We start from the raw sequence: 25,465 nt of genomic DNA, 5'->3' as shown, positions 1-25,465 counted from the left end.
CTTGTTTTTGAAAGAAAATCACATCAAATTGATCAGAAATACAGTGTAGACGTTGTTAAATGTTGTAAATGACTATTGTAGCTGGAAACGGCCGATTGTTTTAAAAAATGTTTTTATGAAATAGCTACATAGGGGTACAGAGGCCCATTATCAGTGTCACGCCCTGACCATAGAGAGCTGTTTATTCTCTATGTTGGTTGGGGCGTGATAGTGACTAGGGTGGGTCATCTAGGTGATTAGTGATTTATGTTGGCCTGGTATGGTTCCCGATCAGAGACAGCTGTTTATCGTTGTCTTTGATTGGGGATCATATTTAGGTAGCCATTTTCCCCATTGTGATTTGTGGGATCTTGACTATGTTTGCGTGTAGTTGCTTTCTGCACTGCATGTAGCTTCACAGTTCGTTTATTCGCTTTATTGTTTTTGTGCTTTAAGTTTCTCTTCTAAATAAAAGGATGGAAACATACCACGCTGCATCTTGGTCCACTCATTATGACGAACGTGACAGAAGACCCCACCACAAACGGACCAAGCAGCGTGGCCAGGAGGGGCAGACATCATGGACGTGGGAGGATATTTTGGACTGTAAAGGATCCTGGACGTGGGAAGAAATCATGGCCGGAAAGGATCGCCTTCCATGGGAGCAGACGGAAGCAGCAAGGGAGCATCAACGATGAGTCCGGGGTTCGCAACCAAGACGCAAGCAGAAGAGGCAGCCCCAAAACAGTTTTTTTGGGGGGGCCACACGGGGTGGTTGGCGGAGCCAGGTTCCAGACCAGAGCCAACTCCCTGCACTCGCTTTAAGGAGCGTGACCGTTCAGGCACCAGGCTATGCGGTGATACGCACTGTGTCTCCAGTGCGCATTCACAGCCCGGTGCGCTTGGTGCCAGCTCTCCACACTTGCTGGGCTAAAGTAAGCATCCAGCCAGGATGGTTTGTGCCAGCTATACGCTCTAGACCTCCAGTGTGCCTCCACAGTCCAGTACGCCCTGTGCCTCCTCCCCGCACTCGCCCTGGGGTGCGTGTCACCAGCCCGGTGCCACCTGTACCGGTCCCATGCATCAGGCCTCCAGTGCGCCTTCACAGTCCAGTAAGTCCTGTGCCTCCTCTCCGCACTCGCCCTGAGGTGCATGTCACCAGCCCGGTGCTACCTGTACCGGTCCCATGCATCAGGCCTCCAGTGCGCCTCCACGGTCCAGAGCTTCCGGCGACGGTCCGCGGTCCGGAGCCTCCTGAGACGGTCCGCGGTCCGGAGCCTCCTGAGACGGTCCACGGTCCGGAGCCTCCTGAGACGGTCCGGAGCCTCCTGAGATGGTCCGCGGTCCGGAGCCTCCTGAGACGCTCCGCGGTCCGGAGCCTCCAGCGACGCTCCGCGGTCCGGTGGCTCCGGCGAGGATCCACGGTCCGGAGCTTCCGGCGACGATCCCCGCACCAGAGCCGCCAGGGAGGATGACGTATCTGCGAGAGGAGTGGTTACCTTTGCCCCGCACCGGACCCGCCCCCGTCAGTAGATGCCCACCCGGACCCTCCCCTATTGAGTCAGGTTTTGCGGTCGGAGTCCGTGGGTTTGATTACAGGCTCACCTTTGGGGGGGGGGGTACTGTCACGCCCTGACCATAGAGAGCTGTTTATTCTCTGTTGGTTGGGGCGTGATAGTGACTAGGGTGGGTCATCTAGGTGATTTAGTGATTTATGTTGGCCTGGTATGGATCCCAATCAGAGACAGCTGTTTATTGTTGTCTCTGATTGGGGATCATATTTAGGTAGCCATTGTGATTTGTGGGATCTTGACTATGTTTGTTTGTAGTTGCTTTCTGCACTGCATGTAGCTTCACGTTTCCTTTATTTGCTTTATTGTTTTTGTGCTTTAAGCTTCTCTTCTAAATAAAAGGATGGAAACATACCCCGCTGCATCTTGGTCCACTCATTATGATGAACGTGACAATCAGCAACCGTCATGTGTTCCAATGACAAGTTGTGTTAGCTAATCCAAGTCTATAATTTTAAAAGGCTAATTGATCATTAGAAAACAATTTTGAAATTATGTTAGCACAATTGAAAACTGTTGCGCAAATTAAAGTGGCTAATAAAACTGGCCTTCTTTAGACTGCTTGAGTATCTGGAGCATCAGCATTTGTGGGTTTGATTACAGGCTCAAAATGGCCAGAAACAAATAACTTTCTTCTGAAACGTATCAGTATACTCTTGTTCTGAGAAATGAAGGCTATCGCTATTCCATGCGAGATATTGCCAAGAAACTGAAGATCTCGTACAACGCTGTCCCATCACAGAACTGCGCAAACTGGCTCTAACCAGAATAGAAAGAGGAGTGGGATGCCCAAGTGCACAACTGAGCAAGAGGACAAGTATATTAGAGTGTCAAAATTGAGAAAAAGATGCCTCACAAGTCCTCAACTGGCAAGTTCATTAAATAGTACCTGTAAAACACCAGTTTCAACATCAACAGTGAAGAGGCGAATCTGGGATGCTGGTCTTCTAGGCAGAGTTGCAAAGAAAAAGCCATATCTCAGACTGGCCAATAAAAATAAAAGATTAAGATGGGAAAAAGAACACAGACAGAGGAACTCTGCCTAGAAGGCCGTGCTAACATAATGTGCAAACATAATTGCAAAATGGGTTTTCTAAAATGGGTTTTCTAATGATCAATTAGCCTTTTAAAATGATACATTTCGATTAGCTAACACAACATGCCATTGGAACACAGAAGTGATGACTGCTGATAATGGGGCTCTGTACGCCTATGTAGATATTCCATTAAAAAATCTGCCGTTTCCAGCTACAATAGTCATTTACAACATTAATAATGTCTACACTGTATTTCTGATCAGTTTGATGTTATTTTAATGGACAAAAATGTGCTGCTCTTTAAAAAACAAGGACATTTCTATGTGACCCCAAGCTTTTGAACAGTAGTGTACATATGTGATGAGTAATGCAAGCTATGTAAACATTATTAAAGTGACTAGTGATCCATTTATTAAAGTGGCCAAAGATTTACAGTCTGTATGTAGGCAGCAGCCTCACAGTGATAATGATGGCTGTTTAACTATCTGATGCACCTCTACTGACCTCGCCTTCTGGATGGTAGCGGGGTGAACAGGCAGTGGCTCAGGTGGCTGTTGTTCTTGATTATCTTTTTGGCCTTCCTGTGACATCGGGTACTGTAGGTTCCTGGAGGGCAGGTAGTTTGCCCCCGATGATGCGTTGTGCAGACCGCACCAACCTCTGGAGAGCTCTGCGGTTATGGGCGGTGCAGTTGCCATATCAGGCGGTGATGCAGCCCGACAGGATGCTCTCAATTGTGTATCTGTAAAAGTTTGTGAGGGTCTTAGATGACAAGCCACATTTCTTCAGCCTCCTGTTGCATCTTCTTCACCACACTGTCTGTGTGGGTGGATCATTTCAGTTTGTCCATGATGTGTACGCTGAGGAACTTAAAACTTTCCACCTTCTCCACTGCTGTCCCTTCGATGTGGATAGGGGGGTGCTCCCTCTGCTGTTTCCTGAAGTCCACTATCATTTTCTTTGTTTTGCTGACACCACACTCCAAGTGCCCTCACCTCCTCCCTATAGGCCGTCTCGTCGTTGTTGGTAATCAAGCCTACTACTGTTGTGTCGTCTGAAACTTGATGATTGAGTTGGAGGCATGCATGGCCACGCAGTCGTGGGTGAACAGGGAGGACAGGAGGGGGCTGAGCATGCACCATTGTGGGGCCCCAGATTTGAGGATCAGCGAAGTGGAGATGTTGTTTCCTACTTTCACCACCTGGGGACGGCCAGTCCGGAAGACCAGGACCCAATTGCATAGGGCAGGGTTGAGACCCAGTGCCTCAAGCTTAATGATGAGCTTGGAGGGTACTATGGTGTTGAATGATGAGCTGTATTCAATGAACAGCATTCTTAAATAGGGATTCCTCTTGTCCAGGTGGTGTAGGGCAGTGCGCAGTGTGATGGCGATTGCATCGTCTGTGGACCCCACCCAGTGCCACACTACTACACACACACTCACACACACCAGTGTTCCTCTCCATCGCACTAACACAGCTCTACAATTATAACTCGCTCAACAAAGTGCATCATTTTCTCTTGCACAGCACAGCAGTGTAGCAAAGAGAGTCTGCTAAGTCTGGCAGCAGCTCAGTAAATTGTACAAATGAAATTGAACAGGAAAAAGCCAGTAGGTAGAATAGCATCCTCGAAGCCCACTTTATTTAAAATATGGAGTCCTAGTGGATTACTGTGAGGCCTAGAATTCTGGAGCTCTGTTGATATGAATGTGCTTTTAAAGATGCTGAAGGTGGTGGTTTAGAAAAAGGGAAACAAGACATTCTAGTACGAAGAGAGGAACGACATATGACTGCATAAATCCTCACAGCCAGAGGAGTGAAATGATGAAGTCAAAACGTAATGTTAAAGTGATAAATGCCCTGCAGGGCTTCTATTGATATTGAACAAATAATAAACACCAGAAGCGGAGCACCTTATTGCGTTTCATTCATCTCAAACTCTCAGTTCCAAACCATTAAACAAACATCGATGGAACATTATCATTCTAGAAGGAGCTCTGCTTTCTCTCACTCCTGTCTCCCAAGGACGCGTTAATGACACGTCTCTATGGTTCACCTGAATGGGTGACTCATGATAACATATCTGTTGGCTCTGCCACTGTAATTTCATCTGACTGAATGACTCATGATAAAATATCTGTTGGCTCTGCCACTGTAATTTCACCAGACTGAGTGACTCATGATAACATGTCTGTTGGCTCTGCCACTGTAATTTCACCAGACTGAGTGACTCATGATAACATATCTGTGGGCTCTGCCACTGTAATTTCACCTGACTGAGTGACTCATGATGACATATCTGTGGGCTCTGCCACTGGGCAAACAGCCTATGGTATAGCCAAGATGGTGACATGATGGAATGACAGCTAGGGTCAGTTTGTTATATCTGGAGTACTTCTCCTGTCTTATCCGGTGTCCTGTGTGAGTTTAAGTATGCTCTCTCTAATTCTCTCCTTCTCTCTTTCTTTCTCTCTCTCGGAGGACCTGAGCCCTAGGACCATGCCTCAGGACTACCTGGCATGATGAATACTTGCTGTCCCCAGTCCACCTGGCCGTGCTGCTGCTCCAGTTGCAACTGTTCTGCCTGCGGTTATGGAACCCTGACATGTTCACCGGACGTGCTACATGTCCCAGACCTGCTGTTCCCAACTCTCTAGAGACAGCAGGAGCTGTAGAGATACTACTAATAACCGGCTATGAAAAGCCAACTGACATTTACTCCTGAGGTGCTGACTTGCTGTATACTCGACAACTACTGTGATTATTATTATTTGACCATGCTGGTCATTTATGAACATTTGAATATCTTAGCCTGGTTCATCTCTAGGTTTCTTCCTAGGTTTTGGTCTTTCTAGGGAGTTTTTCCTAGCCACCGTGCTTCTACACCTGCATTGCTTGCTGTTTGGGGTTTTAGGTTGGGTTTCTGTACAGCACTTTGAGATATCAGCTGATGTACGAAGGGCTACATAAATAAATTAGATTTGATTTGACAGCTACAGTCCAATGATGTGTCTATAGTTCACCTGACTGTGTGACATATGATGATGATACATGACTATGGGCAACCCCTCCCTGACGATAAAGCCAAGAGGTTCAATATAAATGGCGTTAATGACAGATTTGAATTACTATTTGAGTTGTGTATGCATGTCACAAAATAGGATTAACTAAGGGTTTCAAAGCTCTTGCCACCCTGCCAACTGTCTGTCTGGAACTGAGCTGTGTGGATCTCAGGTCCTCAGACTGATAATAGAGTCATAAGTCCATCTGGCTGACTCAGCGCAGCATGTTCATTTTAATAGAGACAAAGAAAATGGTAGACGTAGGCAAATGTGAGCAGAGTCGCAGGATGCACAGAATCCAACAACTAGTCTGCAGTTACAGTCAGAAACATCCACTGGATACTGCAGACACACAGACACAAGCACTCCAGACACTCCCCCTAGTCTCTACTGCAGCCACACAGACACAAACCATCCAGACACCCCCCCCCTAGTCTCTACTGCAGCTACACAAGTGCAAAAACTCCAGACACTCCCCCTAGTCTCTACTGCAACCACAGACACTCTGTGGACACTCAGACATTCACAGAGTTCAAGTAACAGACACATATTGACATCAATTGTTCAGAGGAGCCTGTGTGAATCAGGCCTTCTTGATTAAATTGCTGCAAAGAAACCACTACTAAAGGACAAAAAGGACATCAATAAGAATAAGAGACTTGCTTGGGCCAAGAAACATGAGCAATGGACATTAGACCGGTGGAAATCTGTCCTTTAACCTGAGTCCAAATTTGACATTTTTGGTTCCAACAGCCATGTCTTTGTGAGACACAGAGTAGGTGAACGGATGATCTCCGCATGTGTGCTTCCCACCGTGAAGCTTGGAGGAGGAGGTGTGATGGTGTGGGGGTGCTTTGCTGGTGACACTGTCAGTGATTTATTTATAATTCAATGCACACTTAACCAGCATGGCTACCACAGCATTCTGGAGAGATACGCCATCCCAATTTGTTTGCACTAAATGGGACAATCCTTTTTTTTTAATAGGAAAATGACCCAACACACCTCCAGGCTGTGTAAGGGCTATTTGACCAAGAAGGAGAGTGATGGAGTGCTGCATTAGATAACCTGGTCTACACAATCACCCAACCACAACCCAACTAAGATGGTTTGGGATGAGTTGGACCGCAGAGTGAAGGAAAACCAGCCAACAAGTGCTCAGCATATGTGGGAAATCCTTCAAGACTGTTGGAAAAGTATTCCAGGTGAAGCTGGTTGAGAGAATGCCAAGAGTTTGCCTTGATGACAGCTTTGCTAAGGGTTTGCCCTTTGAAGAATCTAAAATCTTAAATATATTTTGATTTGTTTAATACTTTTTTAGTTACTACATTATTCCATATGTGTTATGTGGAAGGACCACCAGAGGGCAGGCTGGGCTCATGGATAGTAGCCCAACAAGGCATGGGAGACAAGGTAACCAGAGGCAATTAAGCACAGCTGACGGTACTAATGACATACTCTCCTTCCCCTATAAGAGAGAGAATGGAACCAGCAGAGAGGGGGGGGGGGAAACTATCTCTGGAAGATGGCCACCGAGAGAGAGGAGCTATCCAGGAAGAACCACTAAGACGGTGACAATCCCGTGACTTTTTGTTGTAGTTTAAAGATAATCCTATTGTGTTCCTGTTTCATCTGGAGAAGAAGATGTATGTTTTTTCCTTAGAAGATTTTCATTGATTATGTTGGAGTGTTTGTGTTGACCAAATGCCTTCAATAGAGAACTGTGTTCAATCAAGAAAACCTACTCCTGACTCGTTTATTCCACCTTCCCGCTTTAGAGTGACGCCCAATTACTTGGTCCGCTCGCATTGGTGGAGGATGCGGGCATTAGGTGGACGAGTGACACAAGGATAAGTGAGTAAATCAAGATTCTTCCAGTAGACCCGGAGGAACCATTCAAGAACAATGGATAACGCCCTACTACAACAATTGATCACGGCACAGCAGATAACCATAGAACTCCTGCAACAACAGCTGAGCCGACGAGAAGAACCTAGAGTTAAGCCAAGAGCGGCTGCTCACGCCATCTTACCTCGTCTCTCCAAGGAGGATGATATTGAGGCCTTCCTCATGACCTTCGAAAGGACGGCCACCTTGGAAGAGTGGCCGCCCACAGAATGGGCGAGCGCATTAGCCCCTCTTTTGACCGGGGTGGCTCAGGAAGCCTATTTTGACCTGGATTCCCGCGAAGCTGCGGACTATGGGCGACTAAAAACCGAGATCCAGCTGACTGCCAGAGATAGGGCTGTAAAGTTCCATCAATGGACCTATACAGCTGATCAACCCATCCGTGCCCAGATCTTCGCATTAATACGACTGACAAAACAGTGGCTAGAACCTGGAAAGGGAGTAGGACATGTGATAGAGACTCTCGTAGTGGACAAGATATTGAGAGAATTACCCAGTGACTTAAAAAGGGTTGTGGGGCAAGCCAACCCGTTGTCAGCCGACGACATAGCCCAGGCGGTGGAAACATATCGGTCTACAGGGGAGTTGTTAAAAAGTGACAAAGAGGAACGGAAGGAGTCTTCCAATCCCGTACCACGATTCACCCCGGCGCGCCCGCCACCGAAACATCCAAGCCCCCGGAGGTGGGAGAAGTCAGCCACCACACAGCAGGGTCGGTGTTATAAATGTCAGTCTCCCAACCATTATGCCCCACAATGTCCTAGCAAGGATGAGCCCATGGTCACAGAGTCATCACTGCCTACCCCCACACATCCCATTTTGAGGGGGCAGGATCAACACTGTTGGTTAGCAGAGATAGCCCCAGCCTCAGAGATTCCGGTGCGAGTCGAAGGACAAGATGTGGTAGCTATTCTCGGGAAGTATGGTTACGTTAGTAGAGGAGCGGATGGTGACCAACGCAACACTGCTACCAGACAAAGTAGCCGTATCCTGTATCCATGGAGACACCCACTATTACCCCACTGTGAATCTGCCTATTCTCACTCCAAAAGGAAGGTGTACAGTCAGGGCAGGGAAAGTGCCCCAGCTGAAGGTGCCATTATTGATCGGGAGAGACTGTCCCCTATATAAGGAGCTTCGGCAGATGACGTTATGCACGGGAAGAAGGGGGACAGGAAAGAAGAGAAAATCCAAGCCTGAGGTAGTAGTCCTACAAGGAGACATAGCCGCGTCCTCGTCCTCTGCAGCAGAGGAAGAAATAGCGACCCAACGTTTACGACAGATATTCCAGGAAACCACTGAGGAAGACACATGTGAATGGTTATACACAACGCAGGAAGGAAGGAGCAACCAGGCGCTAAGGGATATATTTGAAGCTCCATCCGAGGAGGGAACCTGGAAGGGATTCTCCTCGGTCACCCCTGATGGGGATGTGGAACATCCTCCACATCCCTCTACCGAGGTCGACCTGCCCCAGGAATTAAAGGGACAGTTCGGCACCTCGCAGCATAGAGACCCAGACCTAAGGGAGGCCATGAGGAAGGTGAAGGTGATCGACGGGAGGAACGTCGACGGATCAGGTGAGCCCCCTCTTCCTTACTATGCAATCAGGCGGGGTCTCTTATACTGGGTCGTACGACGAAGGGGGGAAAACCAGGAATTACTAATGGTGCCTAAGCCATACAGGGATACAGTTCTACAGTTAGCCCATTCCCACGTCCTAGGAGGACACCTGGCACGAGACAAGACTATTGACAGAATCATGCAGAGATTCTATTGGCCCCGGGTCACCCGGGATGTGGCCAGGTATTGTAGGACGTGTGATCAATGTCAACGTACAGCCCCACGGCCACACCTACGTAACCCTTTGATTCCTCTCCCCATCATAGAGACTCCCTTTGAACGCATAGCTATGGACCTCGTAGGACCCCTCCCAAAATCCGCCAGAGGACACGAGTACATCCTAGTGGTTATAGATTACGCTACCAAGTTCCCGGAGGCCATACCCCTGTGTAACATGTCGTCAAAGGGAATTGCCAAGGAGTTATTCCTGATGTTCTCTCGTGTGGGCCTCCCCAAGACTATCTTAACCGATCAAGGAACTCCGTTCATGTCCCGGTTGATGAAGGACTTGTGTCGGTTATATCAGGTTCAACAGATACGTACAAGCATATTCCACCCTCAAACAGACGGGTTGTGTGAACGCTTGAACAAAACGATTTAAAAGCATGTTGAGAAGAGTGGTGTCCCGAGACGGGAAAAACTGGGACATGCTTCTCCCACACTTAATGTTTGCCCTACGAGAAGTACCCCAGGCATCCACTGGATTCTCTCCGTTTGAATTGCTCTATGGCAGACCCTGTCGAGGAATCCTCGACTTAGCCAAGGAGACCTGGGAGACCCAACCATGCCCCTTTCGATCCACAATAGAACAGGCTACCCTGATGAGAGACCGCCTGTCAGCAGTGTGGCCCATAGTCAAGGAGCATATGAAGAAGGCCCAAAGGACCCAAGGCCGGGCCTATGATAAGTCCGCGACCCCCCGTGAGTTCACCATGGGAGAGAAAGTGATGGTGCTTGTGCCCACGGCCGAACATCGATTGCTGGCGCAGTGGAGGGGGCCCTACGAGGTAATGAAAAGGGTCTCACCCGTCAATTACCTCATCAAGCAACCTGACAGGAGGAAGAAGGTCCAACTCTATCACATAAACCTGCTGAAGACGTACCATGGACGAGAGGAGGAGGTGGCTTTGATGGCCCTGGAGGGCAAAGGAAAAGAGGAGGCTCTACCACAGGTGCGCTGTGGCCAAACTCTCCTACCGGAGCAGTCAAGACAGCTAGACAAGCTGATTATGAACTTCGGTCGAATATTCTCTCCATTCCCAAGACAAACAGATGTCCTGTTCCACCATATCGACACTGAACCCGGCAAGAAGGTGCATATCCGCCCTTACAGGATTCCTGAGGCTCGCCGAGTCATCGCTAAGAAAGAGGTGAGGGAGATGTTGAGGATGGGCGTGATCGAGCCCTCGACGAGTGAGTGGTCCAGTCCCATAGTCCTGGTCCCCAAATCCGATGGTAGTATGAGACTCTGCAACGACTTTAGGGGCGTGAATGCCATCTCTACATTCGATGCGTATCCCATGCCCCGCGTGGATGAACTCTTGGAGCGCTTAGGAAAGGCCAAGTTCATCACTACCCTGGATTTGACAAAGGGATATTGGCAAGTGCCGGTGGCTCTGGAGGATCGCCCAAAGACTGCCTTCGCCACCCCAGAGGGGGTTTTCCAGTATGTGAGGATGGCCTTCGGACTGCACGGTGCCGCTGCAACTTTCCAACGCCTCATGGATGCCATTCTACGGCCCCATCAAGAGTATGCAGCGGCGTACATAGACGATGTGGTCATCCACAGCGAGGATTGGGATAGTCACCTCCTGCGATTACGGGCGGTGCTCGTGAGTTTGGAAGCCACAGGGTTGACAGCCAATCCAAATAAATGCTGCCTGGGCCTGTCCGAAGCGGAATACCTGGGGTACACCGTGGGGAATGGGAAAATACGCCCACAGGCAGAGAAGACCAGGGCAATTCGTGACTGGCCTCGACCCCGGACCAAGCGAGACGCTCAGGCCTTCTTAGGGATAACAGGATATTATCGCCGTTTTATCCCGGGTTATGCAACCATTGCCAACCCCCTCACAAACCTCATCAGGAAAAACCTGCCAAACCAGGTAGAGTGGAAAGACGAGATGGAAGAGGCCTTTCAATTGCTAAATGATGGCCTGTGTTCTGATCCCGTTCTACAGGCTCCGGACTTCTCACAAGAGTTCATTGTGCAGGTCGACGCCTCGGATACAGGGCTCGGGGCCGTACTAGCTCAGGGTAAAGGTGAAGCAGAGAAGCCGATTCTCTTCATTAGTAGGAAGCTCAGCGATCGGGAACAGAGGTATGCGACCGTAGAGAAAGAGGCCTTAGCCATCAAGTGGGCCCTCGATTATCTCCGGTACTACCTACTGGGTCGGAGGTTTGCATTAGTTACTGACCATGCGCCCCTCACGTGGATGGCTGGTAAGAGAAACAATAACAACAGAATAGCCAGATGGTTTTTGTCTTTACAACCGTTCTCTTTCCATGTCATCCACAGGGCCGGATCGAGGAACGGGAATGCAGACACGCTGTCCCGACGCGACCAAGATGGTGCGTCTGGCGCCCGTCCTGGGGGGGAAGGTATGTGGAAGGACCACCAGAAGGCAGGCTGGGCTCATGGACATACTCTCCTTCCCCTATAAGAGAGAGAATGGAACCAGCAGAGAGGGGGGGGGAACTATCTCTGGAAGATGGCCACCGAGAGAGAGAAGCTATCCAGGAAGAACCACTAAGACAGTGACAATCCCGTGACTTTTTGTTGTAGTTTAAAGATAATCCTATTGTGTTCCTGTTTCATCTGGAGAAGAAGATGTATGTTTTTTCCTTAGAAGATTTTCATTGATTATGTTGGAGTGTTTGTGTTGACCAAATGCCCTCAATAGAGAACTGTGTTCAATCAAGAAAACCTACTCCTGACTCGTTTATTCCACCTTCCCGCTTTAGAGTGACGCCCAATTACTTGGTCCGCTCACAGTTATGTCATAGTTTTGATGTCTTCAATATTATTCTACAATGTAGAAAATAGTGAAAATAAAGAGAAATCCTTGAACGAGTAGGTGTGTCCAAACTTTTGACTGGTACTGTATGTCTAAAATACCCATCTAGATTCAGATTTGTCAGGATTTGTCTCAGCAAAACCACAAAACTCCAAATATGCGTTGGAAATGGTCTGTATTCTCTAGAATATCAAGTGGGAGGTTATAACATTTCTTTCGCATGACCCATCAATTTAGACAAGTGTCTGGGTGAAAATTATAAAATATTTATACAATATTTTTATCTCCACACTTTCAAAGTCATATTAGGATATATTTTTTACCTGGAGTTTTTCCTTCTTGTAGGCTGCAACTTAAACAGATTTTAGTCATGAAATCTTTGTTGTTTACTACACTATCTTCTTCTATTTACCGGGGTGGCAGGTAGCGTAGTGATAAGAGCGTTGGGCCAGTAACCAAAAGGTTGCTAGATCAAATCCCTGAGCTGACAAGTTAAAAATCTGTCATTCTGCCTCTGAACAAGGCAGTTAAACCACTGTTCTTAGGCCGTCATTGTAAATAAGAATTTGTTCTTAACTGACTAGCCTAGTTAAATAAAGGTAAAATAAAAAATGGCCTCATGTTAATCCTTAAATAGATGGGTGGAGCTACTTAGCTACAGTAGAGGTATGGTTAGGATTAAATGACCCATACCTGACAGAAGGGGCTGTCCTGTCATGCTCATGGGAGCCATGCCAAGGTTGTTCATGGCGGTGGCCCAGGCGTTGGGGTTGGACATGTCCATGGATATGTTACGAATCCCTTCTGCAGAGAAAGAGAGAGAGGGAGAGTCAGTCAGTCAGAATACGGTACAATCAGATATGGTCTCAAATTATTTGTTCAATTGCCTCTAATTTCCTATTTAAAAGCTTCTATAACACAGTAAAGAATTTGTAACTTTTTTTGAGAGATCATCTGTCCAGTGACACCACCTTTTACATTCTATTCAGAGGTTATTAGCATTCATTCCCCTCTTGGCTGAACTTCCTCTGACCTCTTGTAAGAGAGGGCCTCCTGATGATGCTGCTTCTCTTCCCTGGCCGACACTACAAACTCTCAGAATGAACAACAGTACGACCACAACACACTCCTCAGATAGAATCTACACAATAAAACTTCAGTAAAAGAGCAGGGCTAGTTTATGCTTATTTGTCATGGTCAATTTAAGGGAATAAAGCTCACAAAAAGAAGATTACTAGCTTTGGTACAAAGCAAAAGCCATTTCTAAAGCAGTCGGGCATTCAAAACTTGAAAAAATCGATGGCCTAATATTACAGACACACACATCAATTCAGACACAACCCCAGGGAAAGCAGTCTGGTTTTCTGCCAAGATCCCTACAGTAAAATACCCCAAGTAAACAAGAACGCATCACACATTCAACCCCAGCCTATTTCTCCCATCTAAACCATTTCACAACTGTAAATGGGCTTTCTGGCTCTCATTTCTTTTACCTGTTCTTTTACCTGTTTTACCTATCACAGTTGGTGATGATGAGAACAACACTTCACACACCTCAAAGGTCACTGTCATCTGCTAACACTGATGCTGTGTGTGTGTGCGTGCATGTGTGTAAACGCGCACGCTCGCGCCCTGTCGAATCACTTGAGCAGCAGACTGATTGGTCCAAGGTAGCTGAGGGTCTGGTATAATAAAGGACTAATGATGTTCTCTGTCTGGTATAATAAAGGACTAATGATGTTCTCTGTCTGGTATAATAAAGGACTAATGATGTTTCCTCTGGCTGGTATAATAAAGGACTAATGATGTTCTCTGTCTGGTATAATAAAGGACTAATGATGTTTCCTCTGTCTGGTATAATAAAGGACTAATGATGTTCTCTGTCTGGTATAATAAAGGACTAATGATGTTCTCTGTCTGGTATAATAAAGGACTAATGATGTTCTCTGTCTGGTATAATAAAGGACTAATGATGTTTCCTCTGGCTGGTATAATAAAGGACTAATGATGTTCTCTGTCTGGTATAATAAAGGACTAATGATGTTCTCTGTCTGGTATAATAAAGGACTAATGATGTTCTCTGTCTGGTATAATAAAGGACTAATGATGTTCTCTGTCTGGTATAATAAAGGACTAATGATGTTCTCTGTCTGGTATAATAAAGGACTAATGATGTTTCCTCTGGCTGGTATAATAAAGGACTAATTATATTTCCTCTGTCTGGTATAATAAAGGACTAATGATGTTTCCTCTGTCTGGTATAATAAAGGACTAATGATGTTTCCTCTGTCTGGTATAATAAAGGACTAATGATGTTTCCTCTGTCTGGTATAATAAAGGACTAATGATGTTTCCTCTGTCTGGTATAATAAAGGACTAATGAGGTTTCCTCTGTCTGGTATAATAAAGGACTAATGATGTTTCCTCTGTCTGGTATAATAAAGGACTAATGATGTTTCCTCTGTCTGGTATAATAAAGGACTAATGATGTTTCCTCTGTCTGGTATAATAAAGGACTAATGATGTTTCCTCTGTCTGGTATAATAAAGGACTAATGATGTTTCCTCTGTCTGGTATAATAAAGGACTAATGATGTTTCCTCTGTCTGGTATAATAAAGGACTAATGATGTTTCCTCTGTCTGGTATAATAAAGGACTAATGATGTTTCCTCTGTCTGGTATAATAAAGGACTAATGATGTTTCCTCTGTCTGGTATAATAAAGGACTAATGATGTTTCCTCTGTCTGGTATAATAAAGGACTAATGATGTTTCCTCTGTCTGGTATAATAAAGGACTAATGATGTTTCCTCTGTCTGGTATAATAAAGGACTAATGATGTTTCCTCTGTCTGGTATAATAAAGGACTAATGATGTTTCCTCTGTCTGGTATAATAAAGGACTAATGATGTTTCCTCTGTCTGGTATAATAAAGGACTAATGATGTTTCCTCTATCTGGTATAATAAAGGACTAATGATGTTTCCTCTATCTGGTAAAGGACTAATGATGTTATCTCTGTCTGTGTCACGTTCCTTTTTTATGTATTTGTGTTAGGTTGGTCAGGGCGTGAGTTGGGGTGGGTAGTCTATGTCCTTTTTCTATGTTGTTATATTTCTATGTGTTTGTGTCACGTTTTCACCTTAGTTCCTTTGTTTTGTCTTTGTTTTAGTATGGTCAGGGCGTGAGTGTCCAGACTCCTGGACATGGGAGGAGATCTTGGATGGCAAGGGACCCTGGGTACAGCCGGGAGAATATCGCCGCACCAAGGTTGAGCTGGAGGCAGCGAAAGCTGAGAGGCGGTGATATGAGGAGGCAGCACGGCAGCGCGGCTGGGACGAGAGGCAGCCACAAAAATGTATTGGGGGGCACACGGGGAGTGTGGCTAAGTCAGGTAGGAGACCTGCGCCAAATCCCCGTGCTTACCGTGGAGAGAGGTGGACCGGGCAGGCACCACCGTGTTATGCTGTGAGGCGCACAGTTTCCCCGGTGCGCAGGCATAGCCCGGTGCGTTACATAGCAGCGCCTCATATCGGCTGGGCTAGAGTGGGCATCGAGTCCAGGTGCCATGAAGCCGGCTCAGCACAAACTGGTCTCCAGTGCATCCAGCCAGGTAGAGTGGGCACCAGCCCTCGGGTGTCCCTGAGACAGCCCAGTGCGCCGATTCCACCTCCACTGGTCCGGTGGCTATCCTGTGCCTCCTCCACCTCCAGGCCTCCACGGTGGCAGCCCCCCCCGCACCAGGCTGTCTCTCCGTCTCCTCCCTACAGAGTCGCCCGTCTGTCCTGAGCTGCCAGAGTCTCCCTTCTGTCCTGAGCTGCCAGAGTCGCCCGTCTGTCCTGAGCTGCCAGAGTCGCCCGTCTGTCCTGAGCTGCCAGAGTCTCCCTTCTGTCCTGAGCTGCCACAGTCACCCGTCTGTCCTGAGCTGCCAGAGTCACTCGTCTGTCCTGAGCTGCCAGAGCCGCCCGTCTGTCCTGAGCTGCCAGAGCCGCCCGTCTGTCCTGAGCTGCCTGAGCCGCCCGCCAGTCAGGAGCTGCCAGAGCCGCCCGTCACTCCGGCGCTGCCGGAATCGCCCTTCACTCCGGAGCTGCCGGAGTCTCCCGCCTGTCCGGTGCTGCCGGAATCTCCCGTCCATTCGGGACCCGTAGCTAGGGTCCCCAGTCCGAGGTCGGCGGCGAGGGTCGCCGCTCTGAAGAGGCCATGGAGGCAGGTTAAGAGGCGGACAAAGACTAGTGTGGAGTGGGGTCAACGTCCCGCGCCAGAGCCGCCACCGCGGACAGACACCCACCCAGACCCTCCCATATAGGTTCAGGTTTTGTGGCCGCAGTCCGCACCTTTGTAGGGGGGTACTGTCACGTTCTGACCTTAGTTCCTTTGTTTTGTCTTTGTTTTAACATGGTCAGGGCGTGAGTTGGGGTGGTCAGTCTATGTCCGGCAGCGCCGGAGTGAAGGATGACTCCGGGAGACTCCGGCCGCGGGAGACTCCGGCCGCGCCGGACAGGTGGGAGACTCCGGCCGCGCCGGACAGGCGGGAGACTCCGGCCGCGCCGGACAGGCGGGAGACTCCGGTCGCGCCGGACAGGAGGAAGGCTCTGGCAGCGCTGGACAGGCAGGAGCACCTGTAGGGAGGAGACAGAGAGACAGCCTGGTGTGGGGAGCTGCCACCGGAGGGCAGGTGCGTGAAGACTTACAGAAAACGTTTGACCGCTGTCATTGCCAACAAAGGGTATATAACAAATTATTGGGGATAAACTTTTGTTATTGACCAAATACTTATTTTCCACCATCATTTGCAAATACATTCATTAAAAATCCTACAATGTGATTTTCTGGGGTTTTTTCTTCTCATTTTGTCTGTCATAGTTGAAGTGTACCTATGATGAAAATTACAGGCCTCTCTCATCTTTTTAAGTGGGAGAACTTGCACAATTGGTGGCTGACTAAATACTTTTTGCCCCACTGTATCACCAGTGTTCAGTGATATATCCCTAGTGTTCAGTGACATATGCCAGGTTCCCAATTCCCATGAAAGAGCCATTGTCTCTCAAAGGATCCCGATGCATCCATACTGTTTAGCTCATTACAGGAGGCCTGGGTTGTCTTAGGAGTTCTGATCTTATCAGGTTGATAGTTATCTAAGGGTTGAAGGCTTTGAGAGAGAGTTAAAGTGCTGGTCGAGGTCAAGGTAACCCTCATGCCCTGTAATGATAAGATGTCGTGGAGGAAGTGCCTCTCACTAGTTCCCTCCATCCATCCATTCATCCCTCCCTCCCTCCCTGGGCACTGGCCTCCTGGGATTTAGAGCTTCATAGAGTGACCTTGAGGGCAGAGCTCTGGCATGGCTCCCCTCAGCTCCCTTCCACTCAATCACATCCACACAGAGCAGAGAGAGTGTGTCTGAATAGAAATCAGCAGTGGAAAGATCAACACTAGCACACACACGCACGTACACACACACGCACACACATGCTCGCACACACACAAACGCACACACGCACGCACACACATGCTCGCACACACACACACACACACACACACACACACACACACACACACACACACTCGCACACACGCTCACACACAAACACTTGCACACACACAACATGCACACACACACACACACACAAACGTACACACGCTCGCACACACACACACACACGCTGCTCGCACACACACACACATGCACACACGCTCGCACACACACAACACAAACGTACACACGCTCGCACACACACAAACGCACACACACATGCACACACGCTCGCACACACACAAACGTACACACGCTCGCACACACACAAACGCACACACACAAACACGCACACACACACACGTGCACACATACACACATAGCTGCCTGAGAAACTTGAGCCAGTAAAAATAATCACCTGCCATCATGGGGAGTGCTGAATATGTGTGTTCAAGATTCAAATCTGTTTTACCATTTTACTGGTGTCTCATATAATTTAACAACCAATTATATGACAGGGATTGGTGTAAGGTCCATTTCAAGATTCAATTCAATTCACTCAAATTAGTTGAAAATCAAATCAATGGATGCACATTCTCAAGGCAGTCTCGAAGCATCTAGTCAATAGGGACCCACTTCACCTACTTATCATTTGTAACAGTAGATGTAACACTGACCCCCCAGGCCCATTTTTTCCCTTGATGACCCTACCCAGCCCATGTTTGCCTTGAGGCCCCCATTATTAGTCAGATAATGATCATTTTGCGCCCAAAAAAAACACGAGGCACACTAGGCTAAAAATTGACCAGCCCATCTGGTATTTGGATTCAAAATACAAGATTGCGTAGTAGTCAGACGTCTTTTTCCTTCGTCTTGTCGTGTCCCATGTATATATCTTTTTATATATTTTTTCTAAACATCAACTTCAAAACACTCTCCTGCAACCCACCTCACCCAATGGGGTGCGGATCTGTTACTTTTTTTATAAACTTATTTTTGTTCACCTCGAATCCGGAATCCCCCAACAGAAGCTAGCCAGCTCGCTAGCTACTAGCTAGTAGTCAGCTAACCACTGCTAGCGGTCATCAGCTAACCTTTAGCTCGGAAAGCTCTTGCCAGTTCGTACAACGCAACTCAAACCAGAGCATACCGGACCTATTTTCTCTCCATATCCCCGGATTCCTACTGCAAGCTCTGGATATTTTCACCTGGATCATAGCAGCTAGCTAGCTGCTATCCGAGTGACTTCTGGCTAACGTCGGTCCCGAAGCAAGCCCCAATTAGCCTGGAGCTAGCCCATGCTAGGCCCTTTCTCCCAGGCTAGCTAAAGAGGCCCATCAGCAACTCCTGGGCTACAATACCTGGACCCCTTCCACTGCCGATACGGGGCATGGAACCCCGCCGATCCTTTTCGACTGGACTACGACCTAATCTGCTCGAGGGGGTGCTCAACTGGCCTCTACATCGCGACGTCCCCTGAATGCCCATCCGCTATCCGCAGCCCGCTAGCTGCTAGACGCGGCCCGCTAGCTGTCTAGAGCATATTGGACTGTTAGCTGTATAGATCCAGCCACTATACCTATTTTTCCAATTGGACTTGGACCCCTCTGCTACTCGGGAACCCTACTAATCCATCACGACTGGTCTATCGACGTCACCGCACCCGGAGGCTAAAACAGATTTTCCTCCATCGAGACGTCCCTCTAAGGCCCTTCTGCTAGCTTGCTAGCCCCGGTCTGCTAGCTTGGTAGCCCTGCCCCTTGTCCATTACTGTCCTGGTTAGTGAGTATTGTCTTATTTCACTGTAGAGCCTCTAGTCCTGCTCAATATGCCTTAACCTATAATTTAGTTCCACCTCCCACATATGCGGTGACATCACCTGGTTTAAACGTCTCTAGAGACAATATCTCTCTCATCATTACTCAATGCATAGGTTTACCTCCAATGTACTCACATCCTACCATACCACTGTCTGTACATTATGCCTTCAATTTATTCTATCGCCCCGAGAATCCTCCTCTCTGCTCTGAACGCACTAGACGACCAGTCTTGATAGCATTTAGCCGTACCCTTATCCTACTCCTCCTCTGTTCTTCTGGTGATGTAGAGGTTAATCCAGGCCCTGAAGTGCCTAGCTCCACTCCTACTCCCCAGGTGCTCTCATTTGTTGACTTCTGTAAACGTAAAAGCCTTGGTTTCATGCATATTAACATTAGAAGACTCCTCAAGTTTGTTTTATTCAAAGCTTTAGCACACTCTACCAAACCGGATGTGCTAGCCATGTCTGAATCCTGGCACTTCAGTAGACCACCAAAAACCCTGAAATTTCCATCCCTAACTATAACATTTTCCGACAAAATAAAACTGCCAAGGGGGGCGGTGCTGCAATCTACTGCAGAGATAGCCTGCAGAGTGCTGTCTTACTATCCAGGTCTGTACCCAAACAATTTGAGCTTTTACTTTTAAAAATCCACCTTTCCAGAAACAAGTCTCTCACCGTTGCCGCTTACTATAGACCACCCTCTGCCCCCAGCTGTGCCCTTGACACCATATGTGAATTGATTGCCCCCCATCTTTCTTCTGAGCTCGTGCTGCCAGGTGACCTAAACTGGGACATGCTTAAAACCTCTTAGCGCCACCTGAGACGTCTGCGTCCCACCCAGCCATCAGGAAATGCAAATGCAAATTTCCGTTAAAACTCAAACATTCATTAAAACACACATGCAAGGTCCATATATACCCAAATTTTTAAAATGCTTTTCATATCCATGAGAAGCTATTATCTGATAGCATGCAACACCCCGAAATATGAAAAAACTGTGTGATCCAGAAAAAAAATATAAAACACAGTTTCAAAATGTCCCATAAACATCACTATTGCATTAAATCGTCATTTTTTTTATGAAATTAAAAAAAACACAGTTGCCTATAAACTTTCACAAAACACTTCAAAATACTTTTGTAATCCAACTTTAGTAAATGTTAATAATCTATCAAATTGTGTATGTGTATTGTGTATTGCGATGTGTATTCAATAGCTCCACGTCTTCAAATCATGGTCGAAAATCTCTCTTCCAAAACATCTTGTCGTGGACCGGATGATATGGGGTGTCTCTTCTTCGTTTGACCAAGGAACAACCTCCAGGCAATTGACAAGACTGGCGACATTGTGTGGAAGCTGTAGGACTTGTAAGCTGGGAGCCATCTATTTTGCTGTGCCATAGACAATACATGCAACTGGCGCATTGATATTTTTTTCCCTTTTTGGTGATCAGTTTTCCTTGGGCTTTTCCACGAAACACACGTTCTGTTATAGTCACAGCCGTGATTTAACCAGTTTTAGAAACTTCAGAGTGTTTTCTATCCACATATACTAATCATATGCATATACTATAATCCTGGCATGAGTAGCAGGACGTTGAAATGTTGCACGATTTTTAACAGAATGTTCAAAAAAGTAGGCCATAGCCTTAAGAGGTTTTAACACCCCAGCCATCCTACAATCTAAGCTTGAATCCCTCAATCACACACAAATTATCAATGAACCCACCAGATACAACCTCAAATCCGTAAACACGGGCACCCTCATAGATATCATCCTAACCAATTTGCCCTCCAAATACACCTCTGCTGTCTTCAGCCAAGATCTCAATGATCACTGCCTCATTGCCTGCATCCGTAATGGGTCTGCGGTCAAATGACTACCCCTCATCACTGTCAAAAGCTCCTTAAAACACTTCAGCGAGCAAGCCTTTCTAATCGACCTAACCCAGGTATCCTGGAAGGATATTGACCTCATCCCATCAGTAGAGGATGCCTGGTTATTCTTTAAAAGTGCCTTCCTCAACATCTTAAATAAGCATGCCCCATTCAAAAAATGTAGAACCAGGAACAGATATGGCCCTTGGTTCTCTCCAGACCTGACTGCCCTTGACCAGCACAAAAACATCCTGTGGCGTTCTGCATTAGCATCGAACAGCCCCCGTGATATAAAACTTTTCAGGGAAGTTAGGAACCAATATACACAGGCAGTTAGGAAAGCTAAGGCTAGATTTTTCAAACAGAAATTTGCATCCTGTAGCACAAACTCTAAAATGTTCTGGGACACTCTAAAGTCCAAGGAGAATAAGAGCACCTCCTCCCAGCTGCCCACTGCACTGAGGCTAGGAAAGCCTGTCACCACCGATACATCCACGATAATTGAGAATTTCAAAAAGCACTTTTCTACGGCTGGCCATGCATTCCACCTCGCTACCCATACCCTGATTAACAGCCCTCCACCCCTCACAGCAACTCGCCCAAGCCTCCCCCACTTCCCCTTCACCCAAATCCAGATAGCTGATGTTCTGAAAGAGCTGCAAAATCTGGACCCCTACAAATCAGCTGGGCTAGACAATCTGGACCCTTTCTTTCTAAACTGATCTGCCAAAATTGTTGCAAATTGTAGCCTGTTCAACCTCCCTTTTGTAACGTCTGAGATCCCATAGATTGGAAAGCTGCCGCGGACATCCCCCACTTCAAAGGGGGAGACAATCTAGACCCAAACTGCTACAGAACTAAATCTATTCTACCCTGCCTTTCTCTTCGAAAGCCAAGTTAACAAACATATTACTGACAATTTCGAATCCCACCGTACCTTCTCCGCTATGCAATCTGGTTTCAGAGCTGGTCATGGGTGCACCTCAGCCGCGCGCAAGGTCCTAAACGATATCATAATCGCCATTGATAAGAGACATTACTGTGCAGCCGTATTCATCGACCTGGCTAAAGCTCTCGACTCTGTCATTCACCACATTCTCATTGGCAAACTGAACAGCCTTGGTTTCTCAAATGATTGCCTGTTGTCTGGACCTCTGGCAGTCTATGGGGTGTCTCAGGGTTCAGTTCTCGGGCCGACTCTCTTCTCTGTATACCTCAATGACGTCGCTCTTGCTGCTGGTGATTCTCTGATCTACCTCTACGCAGACGACACCATTCTCTATACCTCCGGCCCTTCTTTGGACACTGTGTTAACTAACCTCCAGACGAGCTTCAATGCCATACAACTCTCCTTCCATGGCCTCCAACTGCTCTTAAATGCAAGTAAAACTAAATGCATGCTCTTCAACCGAAACTCTCCCAGACTCACAATAAACATCTCCAATCCAAAATTAAATCTAGAATCGGCTTCCCATTTCGCAACAAAGTATCCTTCCCTCATGCTGCTAAACATACCCCCGTAAAACTGACCATCCTACCGATCCTTGACTTCGGCGATGTAATTTACAAAATAGCCTCCAACACTCTTCTCAACAAATTGGATGCAGTCTATCACATTGCCATCTGTTGTCACCAAAGCCCCATATACTACCCACCACTGCGACCTGTACGCTCTCGTTGGCTGGCCCTCGCTTCATTCTCGTTGCCAAACCCACTGGCTCCAGGTAATCTACACGTCTTTGCTAGGTAAAGCCCCGCCTTATCTCAGCTCACTGGTCACCATAGCAGCACCCACCCGTAGCATGCGCTCCAGCAGGTATATCTCACTGGTCACCCCCAAAGCCAATTCTTCCTTTGGCTGCCTCTCCTTCCAGTTCTCTGCTGCCAATGACTGGAACGAACTGCAAAAATCACTAAAGCTGGAGACTCTTACCTCCCTCACTAGCTTTAAGCACCAGCTGTCAGAGCAGCTTACAGATCACTGCACCTGTACATAGCCCATCTGTAAATATCCCATCCAATCTACCTCATTCCCATACTGTATTTACTTATTTATCTTGTTCCTTTGCATCCCAGTATCTCTACTTGCACATTCATCTTCTGCACATTCTACCATTCCAGTGATTAAATGCTATATTGCAATTACTTTGTTACCATGGCCTATTTATTGTCTTACCTCCCTTATCCTACATCATTTGCACATGCTGTATATAGACTTTTCTACTGTATTATTGATTGTATGTTTGTTTATTCCATGTGTAACTCTGTGTGGTTTTATATGTCGGACTGCTTTGCTTTATCTTGGCCAGGTCGCAGTTGCAAATAGAACTTGTTCTTTAACTAGCCTACCTGGTTAAATAAAGGTGAAATAAAAAAATACAAATAAAACATTTGTGTGAAATGCCAAATGGCCAGTCTTCCCCTGGTGAAGGCTTTCCAGGGTTCTGATTAAAAATAAAGCTGTTTTGGTTGGTGAATATTTTGTTTAACAACCAGAGCTGCAAACATCCACATTTCCGTTGGCCAAAGGAATGATACTGCCCCTGGTCTCTGTGACGCAAGTCCAGCCCTACTGGTCCTTGAGCTGCAGTAAAGGCTCCCCCAAGGTGCTGATGGAAATGAATCAGTTTTAAGGCCCATTGGCTGGAGGCCTCCCAGCAGGCCAAGAGAAGCTCAGGGACATTTAGTTTACAACGGATATGACTGTTTTAAAAGCTAACAGGCCAATTGCAACCTTTTTACAAAGAAAGGCCTCCTGGAACACAATCATGGTCACATACCGACAGGGAAGGAAGTCTGCACTCAGGACTAACTGATGGAGAGAATGGAAGAATAGAGAGAAAGAGAGAGGGAGAGAGAGTCGGGGGTGAGTGAAAAGGAGGGAGGAGGAAATGGTTGGTGCAACTATGTAGAAAATTGCAAGCAGCCTCTACCTGACCCTCATCCATTATTATAAAGAAAATGTTGCATAATGGTTGTTTGTGGTTGTGAACAAAAACCTAATAATTACAATAATTACATGAGCCAAGGATTATTGGACATGAATGGACTCCCTGAATAGAAAATTGCAGTGTGAGATGAAGGAGTTTCATTTAATTGATAACCTATTCATATCCTTATATCAAAGGAAAAACTATTAATTTGTAGGTCTGTATATCAAAAGGAAAAACACCAAAGACATTAGATGTCTGTGATTTCCTTTGAATATGAGTTCTGGGTCCTTACACTCACAGCATGAATCACAATATAGGAGGAAGAAGAGGCGGCCATTTTCATTCAAACACAATGCTAAGATTAGTGATGCCATGCCATCCTTATGCGTGAAAAACCCTCACCAGGGAGAATAAATTGCATGGTGAAATAGCTTTGTTGGAGTGGATGGATGTCTGTTTAACCTTAATCTAGTGGATGCAGATCAATGTGTTTCTGCCCTGTCTTCTGTTTGTGTCAGAGATTCCCTCCACCTGAATCCAACACCAGCACAACTAGATGAACACTAAACAGTGGAGAGTATTGATTCCAAGTAAGGAATTGGCTACATTACTTTTTTCTATTTCATAAGTTGGAGCTTTGGAGAATCCCTCAGCCTGATCCTGCCAAGAAGCTTTCAGAATGGAAAGGGTCTCCCCCATCTCTCTCCCTCACCAAGGGTCTCCCCCATCTCTCTCCCTCATCAAGGGTCTCCCCTATCTCTCTCCCTCATCAAGGGTCTCCCCATCTCTCTCTCCCCATCAAGGGTTTCCATCTCTCTCCCTCATCAATGGTCTCCCCATCTATCTCTCCCTCATCAAGGGTCTCCCCATCTCTCTCCTCATCAAGGGTCTCCCCCATCAAGGGTCTCCACCATCTCTCTCTCCCCCATCTCTCTCTCCCTCATCAAGGGTCTCCCCATCTCTCTCCTTCATCAAGGGTCTCCCCCATCGCTCTCCCTCATCAATGGTCTCCCCATCTCTCTCCCTCATCAAGGGTCTCCCCATCTCTCTCCCTTATCAAGGGTCTCCCCATCTCTCTCCCCATCTCTCTCCTTCATCAAGGGTCTCCCCATCGCTCTCCCTCATCAATGGTCTCCCCATCTCTCTCCCTCATCAAGGGTCTCCCC

The 25,465-nt window shown here is 47.1% G+C and overlaps 1 protein-coding gene across 1 annotated transcript in view; it reads right to left on the bottom strand.

Annotated features, from left to right (window-relative positions):
- Positions 1-25,465, bottom strand: part of LOC112220536 (ecto-NOX disulfide-thiol exchanger 2) — a 250,927-nt gene that overhangs the window by 150,861 nt on the left and 74,601 nt on the right. Inside the window, 1 exon segment of the mRNA XM_042302850.1 lies at positions 12,893-13,003. Coding sequence (XP_042158784.1) covers positions 12,893-13,003 — 111 coding nt within the window.

This window comes from Oncorhynchus tshawytscha, linkage group LG21, assembly GCF_018296145.1.
Source record: "Oncorhynchus tshawytscha isolate Ot180627B linkage group LG21, Otsh_v2.0, whole genome shotgun sequence".
Classification (NCBI taxonomy): domain Eukaryota; kingdom Metazoa; phylum Chordata; class Actinopteri; order Salmoniformes; family Salmonidae; genus Oncorhynchus; species Oncorhynchus tshawytscha.
The sequence above is the reverse complement of the archived record's forward strand: the minus strand, read 5'-3'. Positions and strand labels throughout refer to the sequence as shown.